The 19,776-nt window shown below is 41.9% G+C and overlaps 1 protein-coding gene across 4 annotated transcripts in view; it reads right to left on the reverse strand.

Moving 5' to 3' along the window:
* csw (corkscrew) overlaps window positions 1-19,776 on the reverse strand; it is a 587,333-nt gene that overhangs the window by 28,425 nt on the left and 539,132 nt on the right. Inside the window, exon 1 of one of the 4 annotated variants that reach the window (XM_067150445.2) lies at window positions 18,107-18,711. The exons of the other annotated variants lie outside the window; for them this stretch is intronic. Within the exon in view, the coding sequence (XP_067006546.2) occupies window positions 18,107-18,222 (116 nt within the window). The 5' untranslated portion in view covers window positions 18,223-18,711. Of the gene's footprint in view, window positions 1-18,106; window positions 18,712-19,776 lie in introns of those variants that run through there. 4 annotated transcript variants of the gene reach the window in all.

Raw genomic sequence — 19,776 nt, forward strand, 5'->3', positions numbered from 1 at the left:
CTCGTATAAACCCGAAAGAAAAAACATTTTTCCCTTTGCCAAAATATAATGATTAAATATGTCTCTTGGTCATGCCTATCCGTCAACGTCCCCCTGTGGATGGAGGCGGTAGAATAACATCCATAGTAGACCTTGCCTGCCGTAAGAGGCGATTAAAGGGGCCCCAGAGGCTCTTAACTTGGGAGTGTGGGTTAGCAACCACGGGACCCTTAGCTTAGTCCTGGCATTGATTCCACTTACTTGTGCCAGGCTCCTCACCTTCATCTCTTCTATCCGACCTTCCTTGATCAACTCTTGTACTCTTGTACTCCGACCCCGACGCTATTAGGTTCCGAGGGCTATGGAGTCTTATTTTCACGCCCTTCGTAGCCCCTGACATTCTTTGGCCCATACCTTCATTTTTCGAAATGTCTGATCTCTTCCGTGGCTGAGTAACTGTACTTCCTCTTAAAACAATGATCACCACCACCATCCAGCAACGGCTGCTAATTTCAGATGACCACCAGCCGTAAGACATAGCCTGCACGGTTGCTAGGTAACACTGTCTGGACATACGTAACATACCTTATATCACATCCTGGACGGTTGCTAGGGTTACACTTCCGTCAAACATTTTGTGGCGCTACTTCCGTAACGCAAATTTTCAGACGATTCCCAGTCATAAGGCATATTTATGTCAAAACACGACAGAGCAGCAGCCCAAACCTTGAAGTGGGATTTTTTAAATCGGCGATTTGAACGTGCAGATATAAATTCCGACCTATCACGTATGGTACCGTTAAAAAGCTTTCCTTGCGATCGAGATTATAATATCATAACGGTTGCCCTACAAAATTTATGCGGGGTTCGGAAATGCCAGAATATATTAATTTGCTTCTTATCGACTTCTGAATGTAAAATCCGACCCATGGTTTATTTGTAAGCACAACAAAACGGTATCATTACTGCAGTCTTGGGAAAATTAGGACACGGTGTATTAATCAAAGGGACACAGAACCTCACATCACCCTACTCTTTTTATCTTTATAATGACTGGGAGGTCGAAACTGAGTAGTTTTATGTCAAAATTGGAGCTTCAACAAAATATTCCAAACTAGGATGGATAACAGACGAATTGTTCCGAATGTTACTGGATCATTTTTGTAAATTCAGGAAAGCAACTGTGGAGAATCCGGTTTCAGGGCTGACTGCGCCATCGTTTTGTCTCTAGAAACAGAAACTCAACAATATCAAGATGCTTGCTGTCTTCGATACCCTAGACAACTTTAACTTCATGCCTCCGATAATTATTTCTGTAAAAAAAAAAACTGTTTTACTTTGCACATTGATTTTGCCTCATCGTAGGTGTGACCTTTTTATAATAAATATTGTATGTGCAAAGACACTTATTGTCAGCTTCCTAAGAGGCAGCCGATTTGGGAGCTAATTGCCACCGTCGAAACAGTGTCAGTATGTCCTGGTCTTTCATGGACGCATCAACTTTTGTACCAAGTATAGTGGAGCGCGTGCCGGCACTTCAGAAAATGCAGAAATCGTCGTAATTTTAACCAGAGCGGTTCTTTGACCATTCGCTACCGCGCACATCATCAACGGTGGAAGCACCGACTGTCGCCTGCTGGCATACCTAGTATCGGTTTTATGGAGGAGACAGCATCAAGGTTCAGTCATCAGCTGAACATGGAATTACGTCGCTCACCATATTCGATCAGATTCAGAGAAGGAAACTTCCCTTCTACTCCTGCAGGGAGAAAGTGCTTTTGGATAATCACCAAGCTATTTGTGATTCTAAAGATGATCGGGACCCGATACCGAGAAAGAAGAATTGTCTACAATATGTACAAAAAACCAGTCTGCAGTGATAAGAATCGAAGGCTATGGAAAAAGAAACAGCAATCTATAAAGCAGAGCCTCCGTGGCTCAGGCGGCAGCGCGCTGGCCTATCAGCGCTGGATACCGTGGTTCAAATCCCGGTCACTCCATGTGGGATTTGTGCTGGACAACGCGGAGGCGGAACAGGTTTTTCTCCGGGTACTCCGGTTTTCCCTGTCATCTTTCATTTCAGCAACACTCTCCACTATCATTTCATTTCATCTGTCAGTCATTAATCATTGCCCCAGAGGAGTGCGACAGGCCTCGGCAGCCGGCACAATTCATATCCTCGCCGCATGCTGGGGACTTCATTCATCTCATCCCTGGCCCAGTCATTGACTGGGAAACAGGTTGTAGGTTTTTAATCTATAAAGCAGTGAGGCAAGGCTGAGTTTGTCCCCTCTCCTTTTCAATGTTTACATAGAGCAGACCAAAGAAAATCAAAGAGGAATTTGGAAAAGGAATCACATTCCACATAGAGGAAATCAAAACTCTGAGATTTGCCGATGATATTGTTATTCTGTCTGAATCTGCAGAAGATCTGCAGAAATTACTCAATGGTATGGGCACAGTAGGATACATTACAGGCACCCTAAGAAAAATTCCGTATGCATTTTATAGCTATACTTATTAATGTATTAGGTCTTGTGGAAGTGAAAAGTGACTATGTTCTGATTATTCAGGTACAACGATTACTGAAACAGTTTTGGAGTCGACAAAAAATCCTTCAGTTTTCAATACGTCAGCTGATTTCTACTAATTAAGTCAATTTCATCTAGATTTCACGACAAGTTGCCAAACTGCAACTCGCAAGTCTTTGCAGATAATGTTAATGCAAACTTGTAATCACACTGTACTTGTGATGTATGCCCTACTCGTATATTTACGAAGACAATCTTGTTTATTCTCAAGGGAAGATAATAAATGGAATCGAATGATTTTCATAGAACATTTTTAAACAGACTAACGTTTTACAACAAATATGAAATCGTTCACTGTTGACTGGTTTCTAATTTTCAAATAAAAGAGGATTCAAAGCCTTCAAAGCTTTCCTTAGCCACTGCATGGAAGAATTTGAACTCAATTTTCATGCCCTAGCTATCTGACCGATTCTGTAATTTTCGAGTGGAGTGCTAATGACAAGGACGGAATTTTAGTATCTGAATTGGTTTAAATATGGGTGGCGTGATAGCCTATGACAGCGTGACTGGCTTCTCTCCAAGGTGGCCGCGGTTCGAATTCCGACCAATGCAAGTGGGATTCTTGAAAAGTAAGTCATGTCTCTGGGGTTCGGATTCTACTGGATGTCCCATAGCTATGATCACGATATCAACAATTTCGAAAAACTAGACGCTAATTTGCTTTTGTCTGGAAAAGAAGAGCAAATCTACTAAAAAGTGCTGACTTTAGCGGTGTTCTCGGTAATTCGCTTTCATTCTGCTCCTAAGAAATGGGACTCGATGCGAACTGGTAGCCTCTGAGGAAATATACCATCATATTGTTGGACTCTGGCACGTTAAATAATTTACTGAGGGGCAATTCGTCATGCCGGCGTCCCTTAAAATCTGTAGCAATGAAGGTGCAACAAGCTAATAATATTTTTATACTGAAATGCCAATAAAGTTAGTCAGTTCGACAGCCAAAGGCTCTAACTTCAATACATAGCAGATCATAATTATGCCTACATAATGCCAGTAAAGCTGCGAGTTTTTCATTCAAGGAAGTCACGAAACTTGGATGAATTTAACGCCCAGTCTAGGGACGTGGGTTGAGAAACACATACTTTCATGAAGGAGAGAGTACTCTGTTAAAATTTATGGCGTGGCGACAAAGAGAAACCACGTCGAAGGCGACGACATTCCGAAATGTCAGTGAGGTACTATTATTAATTACTTCAAGTCTCAGGCAATCATTTCAAGAATAAAATTCCCTAGAAAGTCAAATTAACATAAAGGTATGTTAGGAACGGACTATTAAGAAAGGAGATCAATGATTTTATTTATACTCATGTCTTCTAATACAGTATATCACTAGAGGAAAACGGAGAACTGGTACGGAGGTAGACATGTTCTCGAAAAAGACATGCCGCAGTATTCGCCGAAGGTTGGAGAAATAAAAATTGTGGAGATTTACAAAAGGAGCCGAAGCTAGAATTCGCCCCAGCTATTCTTCGAAATCTGCCAATAGGGGTCAGGACGACTAATACACGAACACAATGATTTATTCATGCCAGTCGAAATAGCTCCAAGAGGGATATTAACAATTAATATACAATAAAACGTACAATTGCAAAGACTATCATGATGTATAAACATCACAGGACTCGTTGGCTATAGGTCGAAGAATATAGGTTCGCCGGGGAGCAGCGCTATAGATAATAGATACATCTGATGCCGGAAATCTGGTCAGATGCCCCACTAAAGAGATTCGGAGATCCAAAGAAGATTTAATCTTTATGGGTTGAGAAAATGCGGTACCAGTGAAAGCGTTTGATGAGATTGGAAAATAATGTATAACTGACACTGAATGCGCAAGATCGTATCATAGCTGACTGCTACACTAGCTATGAAGACATTCCATCACTTCCACTTTCAGATGACTTGTCAGCTGTCAAGCGGGCGATCTTCCAACTGAGCTATGCTAGTGGGCAACAATTACAGACTGATTTGGCAGGACAAAGCGAGACGACGGCCAAGATGTCACTGTCAGACTAAATAAGGTCCCCCTCACCCAAAAAGTGACTCACTAGGTCTACAGAGTCCTTGCACTGACGTCATATCCGCGAGGATCTCCTAGTATGTATACATATGGCAAACGTGATCATTTCCCCAGAGGATGCACATCCGTGCGCACCAATGTCTTTGACTCCCCGTAGTTCGTTAGCAGGTAACAAACCTCCTCTGCGATACATGGACCATTTAATGCGAAAATACAATTTTCTTCCATTATTGTTATTTTATCTGAGTCTCCAGGAGATGTGGAGAAACTGCTGAATGGTATGGACAGAGTCATGGAGAAGGAATACAAGATGAAAATAAATAAACTCAAAACAAAAGTAATGGAATGCAGTCGAATGAACTCGGGTGATACAGGAAATCTTAGAGTAGGAAATGAAGTCTTAAAGGAAGTGGATGAATATTGTTACTTGGGTAGTAAAATAACGAACGATGGCAGAAGGACGAAATAAAATGCAGACTAGCATAAGCAAGGAAGGCCTTTCTTAAGAAAATAAATACAGGAATTAGAAATATGCTTTTGAAGACTCGTCTGGAGTGAAACATGGACAATAAACAGCTCAAAAAGAATAGAAGCTTTTGAAATATGGTGTTACAGAAGAATGCAGAAGGTGAGAAGCGTAGATGGAATTGTTAAGAGGAGATCGATTTAGCTAAATTTGATAAGAAGAGATAGAATGAGAGGACATATTTTAAGACACTCTGGACTTATTCAGTTGGTTTTTGATAAGTGTAGGCGGTAAGAATGGTACGGGTAGACCAAGGTATGAACATGACGAGCAGATTACAGCACATGTGGGATGTAGTATTTACGTACAAATGAAAAGGTTAGCAGAGGACAGGTTGGCATGGAGCCCTGCACCATACTATTCTACGGACTAATGGATCAAACAACATCACCTCCCAGTCCCAGAACAATGAAAATGTAGAAATTTGATATCAGTAATATATCTGACGTCCTCCACTGCAAAAACGTGAATCATGCCAGAAGAAACGGCGTTATGTCATTTGTGCCTTCCTCCCTTATAACATTCCGGAAGATATCTCTATATAAATAAAATGTTCTATCGGTATACTTAATTCTACTTCGTTTTCTCTCGGGTTATGTATACAAACGTGAAAAGTACGTTCAGTTCAATTTTGCCCTGTTTTAATGGTTACATGCCGGCCCCAAGATGTAGGGGTAGCGTAACTGCCTCTCGCCCGGAGGCCCCGGGTTCGATTGCTGGCCAAGTCAGGGATTTTTCTCTCGACCTGAGGGCTGGTTCGAGGTCCACTCAGCCTACGTGATTAGAATTGAGGAGCTATCTGACGGTGAGATGGCGGCCCCGGTCCTGAAAGCCCAGAATAACGGCCGAGAGGATGCGTCGTGCTGACCACACGACCCCTCGTAATCTCCAGGCCTTCGGGCTGAGCAGCGGTCGCTGGGCAGGCCAAAGCCCTTTCAGGGGCGTTAAGTGCCGTGGGGTTTATGGTTACATCATACGAAAACGGCTACACAGAATTTCTCCAAACTCGGTGCTAAAATTCAGGGATATCCGGGATGTGGTCTGTCTGATTAGTATACAGTGGCGTAGCAATATTAATGGGGATAAAACAAATGTCAAATTTCTCCGTTCTTTTTCTACCACTTATCCCACACTTTGTGTGTTTGCGAGTGAGAACTGTATTGCACATGGCCCTGTTTTACGGCCGGATGCCCTTTCTGAACCCAATTCTATGTGGAGGGATGGCATCACTATTGTATGTTTCTCTAGTGGTTGATAGTGAGCAGTGTTGTGTGAGTATAAAGATAAGAGTGTAACACCCAAGTCAGAGGAATTTATCAGACCCGAATAAAAATCCCAGACCCAGTTAGGAATCGAAACTGGGACCCTCTGAACCGAAGGCCTCGACGCTGACCATTCAGCCAAGAAGCCGGACTCAAATTTCTCCAGAGATAACATATTTCCGGTCTTATATGTTTCATTAGTTTTTACCATACAAGGAATACTAACGGAGATATTCAGGATTATCACTTTTTTACACACTGTATTTCAAAATATCCCAGGCAATATTAGTTCTACCTCTCTGTTAAGTCATCAGCCCGGAGGGTGGTTGGATCCTAAAATAATATCGTCAAAGGTTATACGGTTATACGGATGCCGAGGACCGCGCAAGTTGGGCGTGAGTTTAGGGGCGCGCAGCTATGAGCTTGCATCCGGGAGACAGCGGGTTCGAGTCCCACTGTCGGCAGCCCTGAAGATGGATTTCCGTGGTTTCCCATTTTCACACCAGGCAAATGCTGGGGGTGTACCTTAATTAAGGCCACGGCCGCTTCCTTCCCACTCCCAGACCTTCCCTATACCATCGTCGCCATAAGATCTATCTGTGTCGGCGCGACGTAAAAAATTGAATTGTAAATAAAAGGGGATGCCGCAAAAACCGATGGCGGCGCCGTAATGAGTCGTACAAGGCAGAATGAGGAGCGAGGTACTTTGCCATTGTTTTCCTCACTGGGCAGGAAAGTACTATTGCAACATGATCGGCCTCATGAGCAGCACCTTTCATATCATCCAGACTCAATAGTCGTACTCCGAATATCATTACTCATCACCTCTTAGCTCAGCCATAACTGAGAATGAGACTCTGGCGGAATCTAAATTTTTAAAAAAGTATATAGGCCTACAACAACATTTATTTTAAAAATCAAATTTCCAATCCTTTATATCTCATACGTGTTTATACCATACTAATTATAATTTCGCTGGCACAGAGTCTGGGTGTATGTGTCGTCTTCATCATCCTTTCGTCCTTTCGTCATGAAGCGCAAGCCGCCTGCGGGAGTCAACTCAAAAGACCTGCACCTGGCGAGCCGAACTTGTCCTCGGACACTCCCGGCACTAAAAGCCATACACCATTTCATAGCAATGGAGATATTCGCGAATTCAAATGTTTATGTTGAATATGCCATTTAAGCGTATGACATGAGCTTTTAGGTCAAAAGAGCATTAGCGAATAACAACCTAACAAGAAAAATGTTCTCACGAAGCTACCGTGTATATTTTTTAACTTATCCTCCGCATTACTATTAATAGCAGGAACTCTTTGTCAAACATGTATTCAATAACGCGCCCCGACTAGCTAATGTCTAGGCAGAAAAAAGTGAATCATTACTATTCTTTAGCTCATTTATTTAACAGTTTCAGCATAGGAATTTAAAAAAAGAATAAGTTGTATTGAACATATCATACCATGGTGCTTATCGCTATGTACTGTATAGGAAAGGAGTGTTCCCTGCTTTGACTAGCAGCGTAACCGCAAGGTAGACACAGCCAGTGCCTGCGCCCCATATTCCCTCAGTCGTGTTTGCCCTGTTACAGCCAGATGAATGGAGGCATGTGCTCTTCACTGATGAATCCCGCTTCATTTTGCAGAACGATTCCCGTCGCACATTAATCTGGAGAGAACCGGGTAGCCGATACAACCACAGGAACATCGTGGGACGGGACCAGTATAGTGGTGGTGGCGTCTGCTGTGGGGCGGCATCATGTTGAATGGCCGTACGGACCTGCACATCTTTATGGGTGGTCCGAGGAACACTGTTAACGCTCGGAGATACAGGGATGAGGTACCGAGACCACATGTTCGACTCTTCAGAGGTGCGGTTGGTCCAGACTTCCTCTTAATGGACGATAATGCCCGACCGCACCGCGCTACTCTGGTGGATGAATTTCTGGCTGGGGAAGACATTCATCGCATGGCCTGGCCAGCGAGGTCTGCGGATCTGAATCCTATAGAACATGCCTGGGATGCATTGGAAAGACGAACTGCATCCCGTCAGCCTCCACCAAGGACCCTCCAAGACCTTCGAATTGCCCTTTCGGAGGAATGGGGTCGACTGCCACAAGAGCTCTTGGACCATCTGATAGAGAGCATGCCACGTCGCTGCGAAGCATGTGAGGCCGTTAGGGGTAACCATACACCCTATTAACAGCATATTTTGTTGTGAAAGACACTGCCAATTTTGTTAGTTGTTGTCAAAGGTATACCTTAGCTATCAGAACCTTTGTGACACTGTTCTTTTGGGCAAGTTGTGTGACATATGGTGTGTGAGTCAACTTCCGTTTGTTCAGCAATCCGTCTGGCATTCCTATCAGGCTGTATGGCCTCGTTTAGTGATTGTGCTTAACTTTTGGACACTAGTGTATTTGCATGCACCACGTCGTTAATGTACCCTGCTCAGCATGCATGGTATTCGGTACGGTTCGGGATCTTTTGCATTTTTCTTCAGTAATTGGTGTTTTTCATATTATTCTTTATCTCTATAGTATAGTACAGTATAACGTAGTTTACAGTTTAGCATAGCGTAAGTTAGCACAATACAGGTTTAGTAGTTCAGTGTATAAAAATAACTGTAGTTTTATTTACGTCCGTATATTGGTTAGTGTACTTAGTATGTGCGTGTTTAGCATGTCTTAGTGTAGTACGGAAAATACAAATGGCAAGAAAGTGACCTGGAGATCAGTGGAGTGTTACTTTTGTAGGCCATAACCTTCCTGTGCCAGCCATTGGCGGTGAATGATGTTACTTCCTCTATTCTCTTTTATTCTTAATTGCATTCTCTTATTAGCGTCGGATGCTGTTAGTAAGTGAATTTGTTTTCAATCCCGATTCATTAGCTTTTCTGAGTACGGTATTACATTTTACGAGGGCTGTTTACCGCGGTCGTATTGTATCAGCTGTCCCTGCGGAAGTAGCACGCCGGCAACAGAGGTAAGGTGACGTTCATTTGTTTTGCGAAACGTCAATTTAGAAGTAAAGCCGTGCGGAGTATAGGTCTGGTTGCAGGAGACAGAAGCCCACAACGATACCAAGCATTATATCATCCGGATATAAAACTGATATTACCGCTGGGAGACTTCTTCCGGTCAGGTATCTCATCCGGAGATACGGAGGAAACGAACGACTGAGTCATGACAAGCAGAAGCAACGCTTAAGGAATCTACAGTCTGTCTCAGAAGTGAATGCACACTTACAAATCCCTACCAAGGACTTCAAGAACTTGTGATAGTGCACGGAAGGTGGTTCTTATGTATAACTCCAAATCAACAGCCTTTCGATTTACCAATTCTGAATGCCCCACAATGGTACGCATGGCATAGTATACTCTTCATCTAATCATAACCCTACCACTTGAACTTCTATGATGACGAGGTCTGCGGAAGTTCTATTGTATACAGGGGCGAAACGAATGTCATACGGGCCCGCATGCCAAAATACACCCCCCCCCCCCAATATAGGTTTTATTTGGCTGCCTCCGTAGTTTAGTGACTATGCTACTGAACCATACACCACTTAGTTGTTCGTATTTAAAACTGGTTTCATTTTCAGTAACTACGAAACTATACTCTGTAACCGACACCAAAGTCTCAGTTATAATTATCTATTCGATTACAACACAGAAAAATATACAAACAAAATTAAATCAAAAACGTTCAAGTAATGTTTGTAAAATATGAAACAGCACAGCTGATAAGCTTTCGCGCAGAGAGCTCGTTCAAAACTTAATACATTGTTTTCGAATACGTTCAGCATTTTTCTTTCATAATCTCAGGTGCGCTATACATCAAGAAAGTATAATTTTCTAACGAAACTATGATAATATTGGTATAAATTTTCATTCCTACAATTATTATTTTTAAATAATTTGGTTCAGGTCTTTTGTGAGGAGCATGCCACGGTGTTGCGAGAGGCGGCAAGGGTAAGCTTTGTTTACAGCTGTGATGCTTGTCATTTAACACAATTATAATAATTGTAGCTAGATGTAACCAAATGGCAATTCCTCGACGTAAAAATTGTAAAACAAACTTATCTCCAAAACTGGCCTGACAGAGTGGCAGGCCCGAACGGTACAAACGTAAGTCACGTCTTGGAAATGTACTGAAATAAGTTGTAGGGCATTTAACACCAGCGATAGCGGGAAAGCTAAGGATCAATTCGGTGGTCATATTTTTAGTGATTAATTTCAATGTTTATTCATTTGTAATTAGTATGCTTTTTAACGTATTTAACAAATTACTTCATTATCCCAATTTTAGAGAGAGAGAGCAGAAAAAGAAAGTAGTAAGTAGTATAGACTATGGCCAGGTGGATAAAGACAAATTTCGCCACTGAGATTTCCAACATAGGAATCTGTTTTGATGATTTATATAATAATGATAATAATAATAATAATAATAATAATAATAATAATAATAATAATAATAATAATAATAATCAGAGTTCAGAAGTTTATGATCTAAAGAAGTACAAAATATGCAAGCAAGTATGCCTTAAAAACTAGCTAAATATGACGTAAAAAGATACCACTTAATCATTTTAGGGATAGGTTGCAAGAATTAGAGTTTTGCTAACATTAAACGTCTCAAAAAGTGATAAGCGATAAAACAGCAGACACATTTAATCATGTAGACTTCAGAGCTACAGTAAGTAAATTGAAACTTTATCCTTCATTCATAAAATGGCAGCCTCCGTGGCTTAGGCGGCAGCACGCCGGCCTCTCATCGCTGGATTCCGTGGTAAAAATCCCGGTCACTCCATGTCAGATTTGTGCTGGACAAAGCGGAGGTGGAACAGGTTTTTCTCCGAGTACTCCGGTTTCCCCTGTCATCTTTCATTCCAGCAATTCCAGCAATACTCTCCAATATCATTTCATTCCATCTGTCAGCCATCAATCATTGCCCCAGAGGAGTGCGACAGGCTTCGTTCGACAGCCGACACACTTCGTATCCTCGCCGCTTGATGGGAGCTTCATTCATTACATTCCTGACCCGGTCAAATGACTAGAAACAGGTTATGGATTTTCATTTCATTTTCATAAAATGGCCCGGAAGCGCAGTTTACACTCCGTTTTCCTAAAAAGGAACCAAAAACGAAGTATCAGCATACTTTTTGGTAACTGTCGGCGTACGTTCGTAGAGCATCTTTCTCTGAATCATGTCTTCTAAACCTTCTACCTGTTTCGGGAAAAGAAAGAAAAATACATCTACTACAGTAATTTTGAAATCCTGTTTGAAAATCGACGCAGACAGCATGTACCTTGTTAGAAACAGCGCTTCAACTTAAACAAAAATGCTCAAAATATAACCAAATGACCTTATACTGTATCACTAAAATGAGCAAAATACGACCAAAGCAATAAACATGACCGAAATATGCTTTCATAAAAATTACTTTACCCTGGGTAAGGGAGTCATTTTTCAGATTTCGGTTCATACGACCTCAAGGAAGAAATATGACTTTTCTTTAACATCCGAACCTTACTCAGCCTCAGATACCGCGTGCATGTATTTTGATTCGGCACCGTATAGGCTCCCTGCTTGTCATTTTCAACGTTCTGCTTCACTCTACCAGTCAGCCGAGTTTTCATTTTGTCGGAAAACAACAAATGCGTCACCAGAGATCTTTAACATACCAACATTGTACGATGTGGGGTGCCAAATGGACTTCTTTTCCGCCCTACAAAAATCGATTTAGTCTGCCGGGTTTGAACCCACGATCTTAGGATTCGGAGACCGACAATCTACCACTGATCCGTAGGTAATGTAAGGACATCAACTTAAATTTTATCAGGGCGAATCTAAGAAAACACCCCTCAAGATGTTTACGACGAGCAATAGCCTTGATTCGAAGCCTACGTGCTTACTTCAATGACAACCTAAGTGAGCGCTAGAGGCTGTGTATTCCTTTGTAACTATTTACGATTCGTGATGAAACACACTCCACTACGTTCAAGATTTCTCATTAACCTATAACACAAACCCTTCGAATCACAAAGGTATATGCTAAAGAAATGGAAGGATCATGAAAGTCGCTAAAATTATAACACCCCAGGTCTTGAAAACTTAATAATATTGGAGTCAGAAGAGAACAAGGAGTTGGTCAAGCGAGGCTGAATGGGAAAGATGAAAGAGACGCCTGGCACAAGAACGTGGAAGAAATGTTAAGTTTAAGTATAATAGTTTGTGTTTCCTAATGTTCGGCACATCAACATCGGGGAATTACTGTAGTCCGGGACTCTTTACCTAATTAAAAGTAGCACTCTGATCACATAACCGTCACTCTGATAATCCCGAACAACGAGTGGTCTTAGAATGTGTATGTCCAAGGAACACGTCTAATGTTTTTGATGAAATGAAATTAAATGAAATGGCGTATGGCTTTTAGAGCCGGGAGTGTCCGAGGACATGCTCGGCTCGCCAAGTGCAGGTCTTTTGATTTGACTGCCGTAGGCGACCTGCGTGTCGTGGTGAGGATGAAATGACGAAGACGACACATACACCCAGCTCCCGTGTCAACGAAATTAAACAATGATGGTTAAAATTCCCGACCCTGCCGGGAATCGAACCCGGGACCCCTGTGACCAATGGCCAGCACATTAACCATTTAGCCATGGAGCCGGACATTTTTGATAAAAGTTATCGAATAATAATAATAATAATAATAATAATAATAATAATAATAATAATAATAATAATAATAATAATTTCGTGTGGCTATTTCTAGCCGAGTGGAGCCCTTGTAAGGGTGGGCGGCATCTGCCATGTGTAGGTAACTGCGTGTTATTGTGTTGGAGGATAGTGTCGTGTGTGAGTTGCAGGGATGTTGGGGACAGCACAAACATTCAGCCCCCGAGAAATTGGAATTAACCAATGACGGTTAAAATCCCCGACATGGCCGGGAATCGAACCCGTTATCCTCTGAACCGAAGGCCAGTGCGCTGACTATTCAGCTAACGAGTCGGCTAGGTTGTCAAAGGAACACGCCCAACATTGGTTATTAACGAGCTCGATAGCTGAAATCACTTAAGTGCGACGAGTATCCAGTATTCGGGAGATAGTAGGCTCGAAGTCCGCCTCTGTAGTGTAGTGGTTAGTATGATTAGCTGACACCCCCGGAGGCCCGGGTTCGATTCCCGGCTCTGCCACGAAATTTGAAAAGTGGTACGAGGGCTGGAACGGGGTCCACTCAGCGTCGGGAGGTCAACGGCGTAGAGGTGGGTTCGATTCCCACCTCAGCCATCCTGGAAGTTTTCCGTGGTTTCTCCTCCAGGCAAATGCCGGGATGGTACCTAACTTAAGGCCACGGCCTCTACCTTCCCCCTTCCTTGTCTATCCCCTCCAAACTTCCCATCCCCCCCGCAAGGCCCCTGTTCAGCATAGCAGCTGAGGCCGCCTGGGTGAGGTACTGGTCATCCTTCCCAGTTGTATCCCACGATCCAATGTCTCACGCTCCAGGACACTGCCCTTGAGGCGGTAGAGGTTGGATCCCTCGCTGCGTCCGAGGGAAAAGTTAACCCTGGAGGGTCAGCAGATTAAGAAAGAAAGAAAGAAAGAAATTAGGCTCGAACCCGAATGTCGGCAGCCCTGAAGATGATTTTCCTCGGTTTTCCATTTTCACACAGGCAAATTCAGTGGCTGTACCTTAATTAGGCCACGGACTCTTCCTCCTAGCCCTTTCCTGCCCCATCATCGCCATAAGACGTATGTGTCGGTGTGACGTAAAGCAACTTGTAAATAATAAAATTTTTAAAAAAAAGTTATCACTGTAAGAAGACCTCAGATAATTATCCACGTTAAACTACATAATACCGAGCGATTTGAAGTGCGGTTAGGGTCGCGCAGCTGTCAACTTGCATTCGGGATATAATGGGTTCGAATCCCACCATCGGTAGCCCTGAATATAGTTTTCCGTGGTTTCCCATTTTAACACCAGGCAAATGCTGGGGATGTCCCTTAATTATGGCCACGGCTGCTACCTTCCTAATCCTAGGTCTTTCCCTTCCTTCCGTCGCCGAAAACCTTTGATGTGTTAGTGCGACGTTAAAACAAGTAGATTTTTCTTTACATATTTGAGTTTACTCTTAGCAGGGCATAATTTTACTGTGCTGTTCTCCTGTGATGAGGGCATGTTATAACTTATTTTGGGCAATATCAGAAAATTTGACATTTATTTGATGTAAATAATAGCAACTCGTGCATTGTTCATGGGTTCATACCATGTTCGTGAAAATGAACTCAGGTGGATAAGCTGACTGACAGACCGGAAAAGCCTCTGCCCGCCAACATGGTCCGCCTGTCTCAATGCAATTAGACTAACCTGGAATTTCACTTTTAACAGATATTTGCCAACTTTGCGAATACCATTTCCTTCCGTTCACCATTCGTTCTTCTCATTCTCTGCTTGGGGGAGTATAGCGAGGTATACAACGCCATGCTGTTACTACTTTATTTACAACGCCTGGTGTGCACAGAAATGCTAATATGATCAACTACTGAATGTGTCTGCCTGCTGTCATTTCTTGATGGATACAGTACTTTTGCATCCATCTCTTGGCACAGGCCAGAGTAAAGCGTAGCTTCCACCGAAGTCCCAGTCAACATCCATGGCTGTGACAATATGGAAGTTGCTAGAGTATGGGTAGTGCTGAGTAATGACATTCAGAGCATGACTAGTGCATCTGAGTGTTATGAAAGGTGCTGCTCATAGGGTCAGTTGTGCTGCAATAGTACTTTCTAACCCAGTGAGGAAAGCAATGGCAAACTACTCACTCCTCATCTTGCCTAGTACGCCTCATTTTGATGCTGCCATTGGTTTTTGGGGTTTCCTTATAGCCGCATAACCTTTGGTGGTGCTATTTGAGGATCCAACCAGCCTCTGGGCTGATGACCTAACAGACAGACACTGGATGTGTCTCTTCAAAAATATCAGTGGTTTCAGCGCATAAGAAGCGTTTTGCTTTGCAAATATTGTTGCACAAAGGCAAACGCAATTACTGTAAAAGGTATCACAACTTCAAACGACGAAACACAACAAACGGAAAGAAATCAATCCAAAACATATTACCGGTCTCTTGCAAATTTAGCTTCGATTAAACATGGACCAATGCGAAGTAATTTCAGTAAAGATCTATGTAAAACATTTATCTTGGTAGATATAGTCTACCAATCGGTAAGCTAAAAAAGAACTGAGTTTCTGGAGAGAATTATATGAAACAATCAGACCTAAACGAATCAATAATTTGGAAGAATCACAAAATGACGTTAAGCAATGTAAGGGAAAATTATGACGGAAAATATGTTCGGTTCTCGCTGAATAAACAATGGACGAAGAAGATGATCTGCAATTAACTTTGTCTTTAGAATATCAGAGACGAAGAGCAATATGCTTTACGTCGCACCGACACAGATGTCTTATGGCGACGATGGGATAGGAAAGGGCTAGGAGTGGGAAGGAAGCGTCCGTGGCCTTAAATAAGGCACATTCCCAGCATTTGTCTGGTGTGAAAATGGGAAACCATGGAAATCCATCTTCAGGGCTGCCGACAGTGGGGTTCAAACCCACTATCTCCCGAATACTGGATACTGGCCGCACTTAAGCGACTGCAGCTATCGAGCTCGGTGAGAGAGGAAGAAAGAGAGAAACATATCATATTTACAATCGATGTGAATCATTCAAGAGTTACTGCATGTTTTCAATAACGTGCTCAATCTTTTATTGATATCAGACACTGCATGTTTTCGTGGCCTGCACAGACGTTAAACTACCTGTTTTGAAGGTATGGGATATCGCTGGCCCCGTGGTGTAGGGGTAGCGTGCTTGCCTCTTAACCAGAGGCCCCGGGTTCGATTCCCGGCCAGGTCAGGGTTTTTTACCTGGACCTGAGGGCTGGTTCGAGGTTTACTCAGCCTACGTGATTAGAATTGAGGAGCTATGTGAAGGTGAGATAGCGGCCCCGGTCTAGAAAGCCAAGAATAATGACCGAGAGGATTCGTCGTGCTGACCAAACGGCACCTCGTAATATGCAGGCCTTCGGGCTGAGCAGCGGTCGCTTGGTAGGCCAAGGTCCTTCAAGGGCTGTAGTGCCATGGGGGAGGGGGTATATTATGTCACGTGCATAGTATATGGACGTCAATGTGTCGCAAAAACAGTACGATATTCCTTTCCTTAACTGAACAACTTGGATCGTGTAATCAAGAGAGTAGTAGAAGAAGATTCTTCAATTAAGGAACCACAAGAAGTGCTAAACAAAGACAAAGTTCAAGAACGACTTGTATCCACTCTGTCCAAACTAATGTGCATAATCATCAGCCATCAATAAATTAGAATAAAGAAGACAGTCCCCAAATTATATATATCGCTACTGTAAAAGTAAGAAATAACATTTTCTAAGATAAACTGCAGAGTGCAGTGTTAAATGTTGCGGGCTTTTGTGATGTTTTCCAAGGAAAATAAAAATATGACAGGGCGCTGTTGCTAGAAGTCTCTGAATTAGTTTAATTAAATTAAATACATTCCAGTTCTGGCATCTGATTTAGATCGACGAACCTTTGTGTTTCAGCATATGCTGCATCATGTTGTGATTAAGTATATCATAAGTATTTCATTTTTAGAATATATCCATGCAATAAAGCTAACCGACATAAAATGTACATTTATTTGCAGTGCATTTTTCATACGTTAGTACATATGTTCACCATTTTAGGGCCTATTTTTGAATTTTAAATGCATAACTATCCGAAGCCTAATTATAAAGTAAAATATGTTCCAGCATAGGAGTGTAAAAAAATAAAAAAGGGCAGTGTCACGAATATTAAAATGATCTAGTGAACCGTCTACGCGATCTCGTGTAAAGGTAATAATTACCTTTTAATGTCAATTTTCACAATGAAGTTTATATAATAGTAAACCTATTTTTGACAGTATTTGTATTCATTCATATGAGTGTTCTGAAAATTAATTTAAACAACTAACTATCCTTAAAATGTGTATCTACTTAATAAATTAAAGCGTCACTGACTTCGCAAAGCATAAGAATTATCCTAGTTGAATCCACAGCCTGTTTCCAGTCATTCGAGCGGGTCAGGAATGGAATGAATGAAGTTCCCATTTAGCGGCGAGGATAGGAATTGTGCCGGCTGTCGAAGCCTGCCGCACTCCTCTGGGGCAATGATTAATGAATGACAGATGAAATGTAATTATATTGGAGAGTGTTGCTGGAATGAAAGATGACAGGGAACACCGGAGTACCCGGAGAAAAACCTGCCCCACCTCCGCTCTGTCCAGCACAAATCTCACATGGAGTGCCCGGTATTTGAACCATGGAACACAACGGTGAGAGGCCGGCGCGCTGCCGCCTGAGCCACGGAAGCTCCTATCTTAGTTATACACGCAATTTAAATCAAATTAGAAGCAATACCTATTATTAAGATATGATTTATGGATTGAAATGTTGAGTTATACGGTTTTATAAATACTTCGGTCATTCAGATTTTCAATCTTCCCATTAAAAATTAAAGTATCCTTCGGCAATCGTTTTCATTACCAGCTGCATAAATCTCATCTCAAGAGAATAGAGTAACAGTTTTTAGTTATATCTTATAACGCAAAACGGAATGACCCACTGTGTCTTAATATTATCAATAATAATATTTATAAACAAACATTTGCACGTGACTCACTTGGCAAGTACTAAGGCCGTCCGCAGCTCTTGCAGCGCAGTGGAGATGATGATCCGCGCCGCTGGGAGCGCCAGCACCGACGGCACATCTAGACGAAATGACTTACTGACGGACATTCACGCAAATGCACCAGCACACGAATTTCTAAAATATTATCACCTTACTTAATCCTATAGAGAATATACCGTTACAAAAATTGCGAGGTGAGACGAAAATTACTTTTATATAATGTTATTTTTATTGGTAGGAAAAATGTTTGAAGCGGAAGAAAAAGTACCAATGTGTTTCCTTTTTATATATTAAAAAAACGAAAACTGTTCTTAAAACTGAGTGGTTTATTCTCAGTTCAAGAAGTCTGATGTCATAAGAAATCTTCCTTCCAGCACTTTCTGACAGTTTCTAACCCTTTACAAGGCATGTTCCATAGGCTCACTACACACCGTACCTACGGCTCCTGTGTCCGATGGAAAAGGATTCTGAAAAGCAATATCGCCAACTATGTATCCAAGTATTTGAAGACTAGGTTTGTCACGAAGATTTAACTAATAGGAAATAGTACGCAACACTGTTTTCTTCAACACTTCACAGGCCTAGCTAGCACTGTACGGCACGACGACCACTGGTAGACTGCAGTGGCGAAGCAGCGACCACGAGAAGGTAGTGAAGGACTCACCAGCATGTTTCCAAGAACTATGCACGAGAGTGGGGACGCACCTACAAGGACAAGGTGGGGAGGAGAGAGAAGGAAAAGAGTTTTTACGATATCCGGATTAGCTCCCCACAATAAATTTACTGCTTGTGATGCTGATCATTCAACACAGGTAATGTGAAACACGTCGTGTAAGGGAATTCCCCAGGCAAATAATTTCAAGAAACAAAATAGCAATACGTGACTAAATTGCTTTTAGCGCATTTTTCTTCGGTTGAAGAACTGAAGTTGAACCTTCCGCAAAGTTCACTCAGCAATCCCGCTATAAACACATTTCTTCAAGGACTAAGGTCCGTACGTCAGTTATTTTTGCTGTTATCTTACATTTCTAGAACTCGGATAATGTCATTACCTCGAATAAGGCTCACTTCTGCATTCGCCACAGAACTTATTACCTCGGTTTACCAAAACGAAATTTTCGTTTCAATCTAAATATGAAACTTGAATCTTTTATATTGACGGATGGAAAACAAATGACTACGTGCTGCCGCCATTATCGAAATATAAACAAGTTTTTAATTATACTCGGTGTTTGCAAATCATTTATCTTAAATTATGTCCGCCATTGACCAGAACGAAGAAAGAAGCCTAATATGACGTTCCAGAGAAGGAATTGTTCTTGAATTTGGTGGATAATAGAGAAGAAGAAAAATTAGTCTACACAATGTAAATTTCACTCAAAAATAAAGCAATATTCCTGAGTTCTTCATTAAGAAATCATACCCAATTGTGTACCATACAAGATATAGGCCTAAGCATAATCGAGAATTCATCTTAGACCTACCTAGTTTTGGAAATTCCAAGTTATATTCGGATCATGGATCAGACACAGTGTCGAAGCTTTAGGTAACCTAAAATGAGCTTCAAAATCAAAGTAATCGTAGTCCTCAAAATATCTAGCGCGTCCATTTTATCTACCTAGGACGTTTTATTGCATAATCTTGGTTATGTTCCTCGTCAC

The sequence above is a fragment of the Anabrus simplex genome, chromosome 6 (genome assembly GCF_040414725.1).
Source record: "Anabrus simplex isolate iqAnaSimp1 chromosome 6, ASM4041472v1, whole genome shotgun sequence".
Lineage (NCBI taxonomy): Eukaryota > Metazoa > Arthropoda > Insecta > Orthoptera > Tettigoniidae > Anabrus > Anabrus simplex.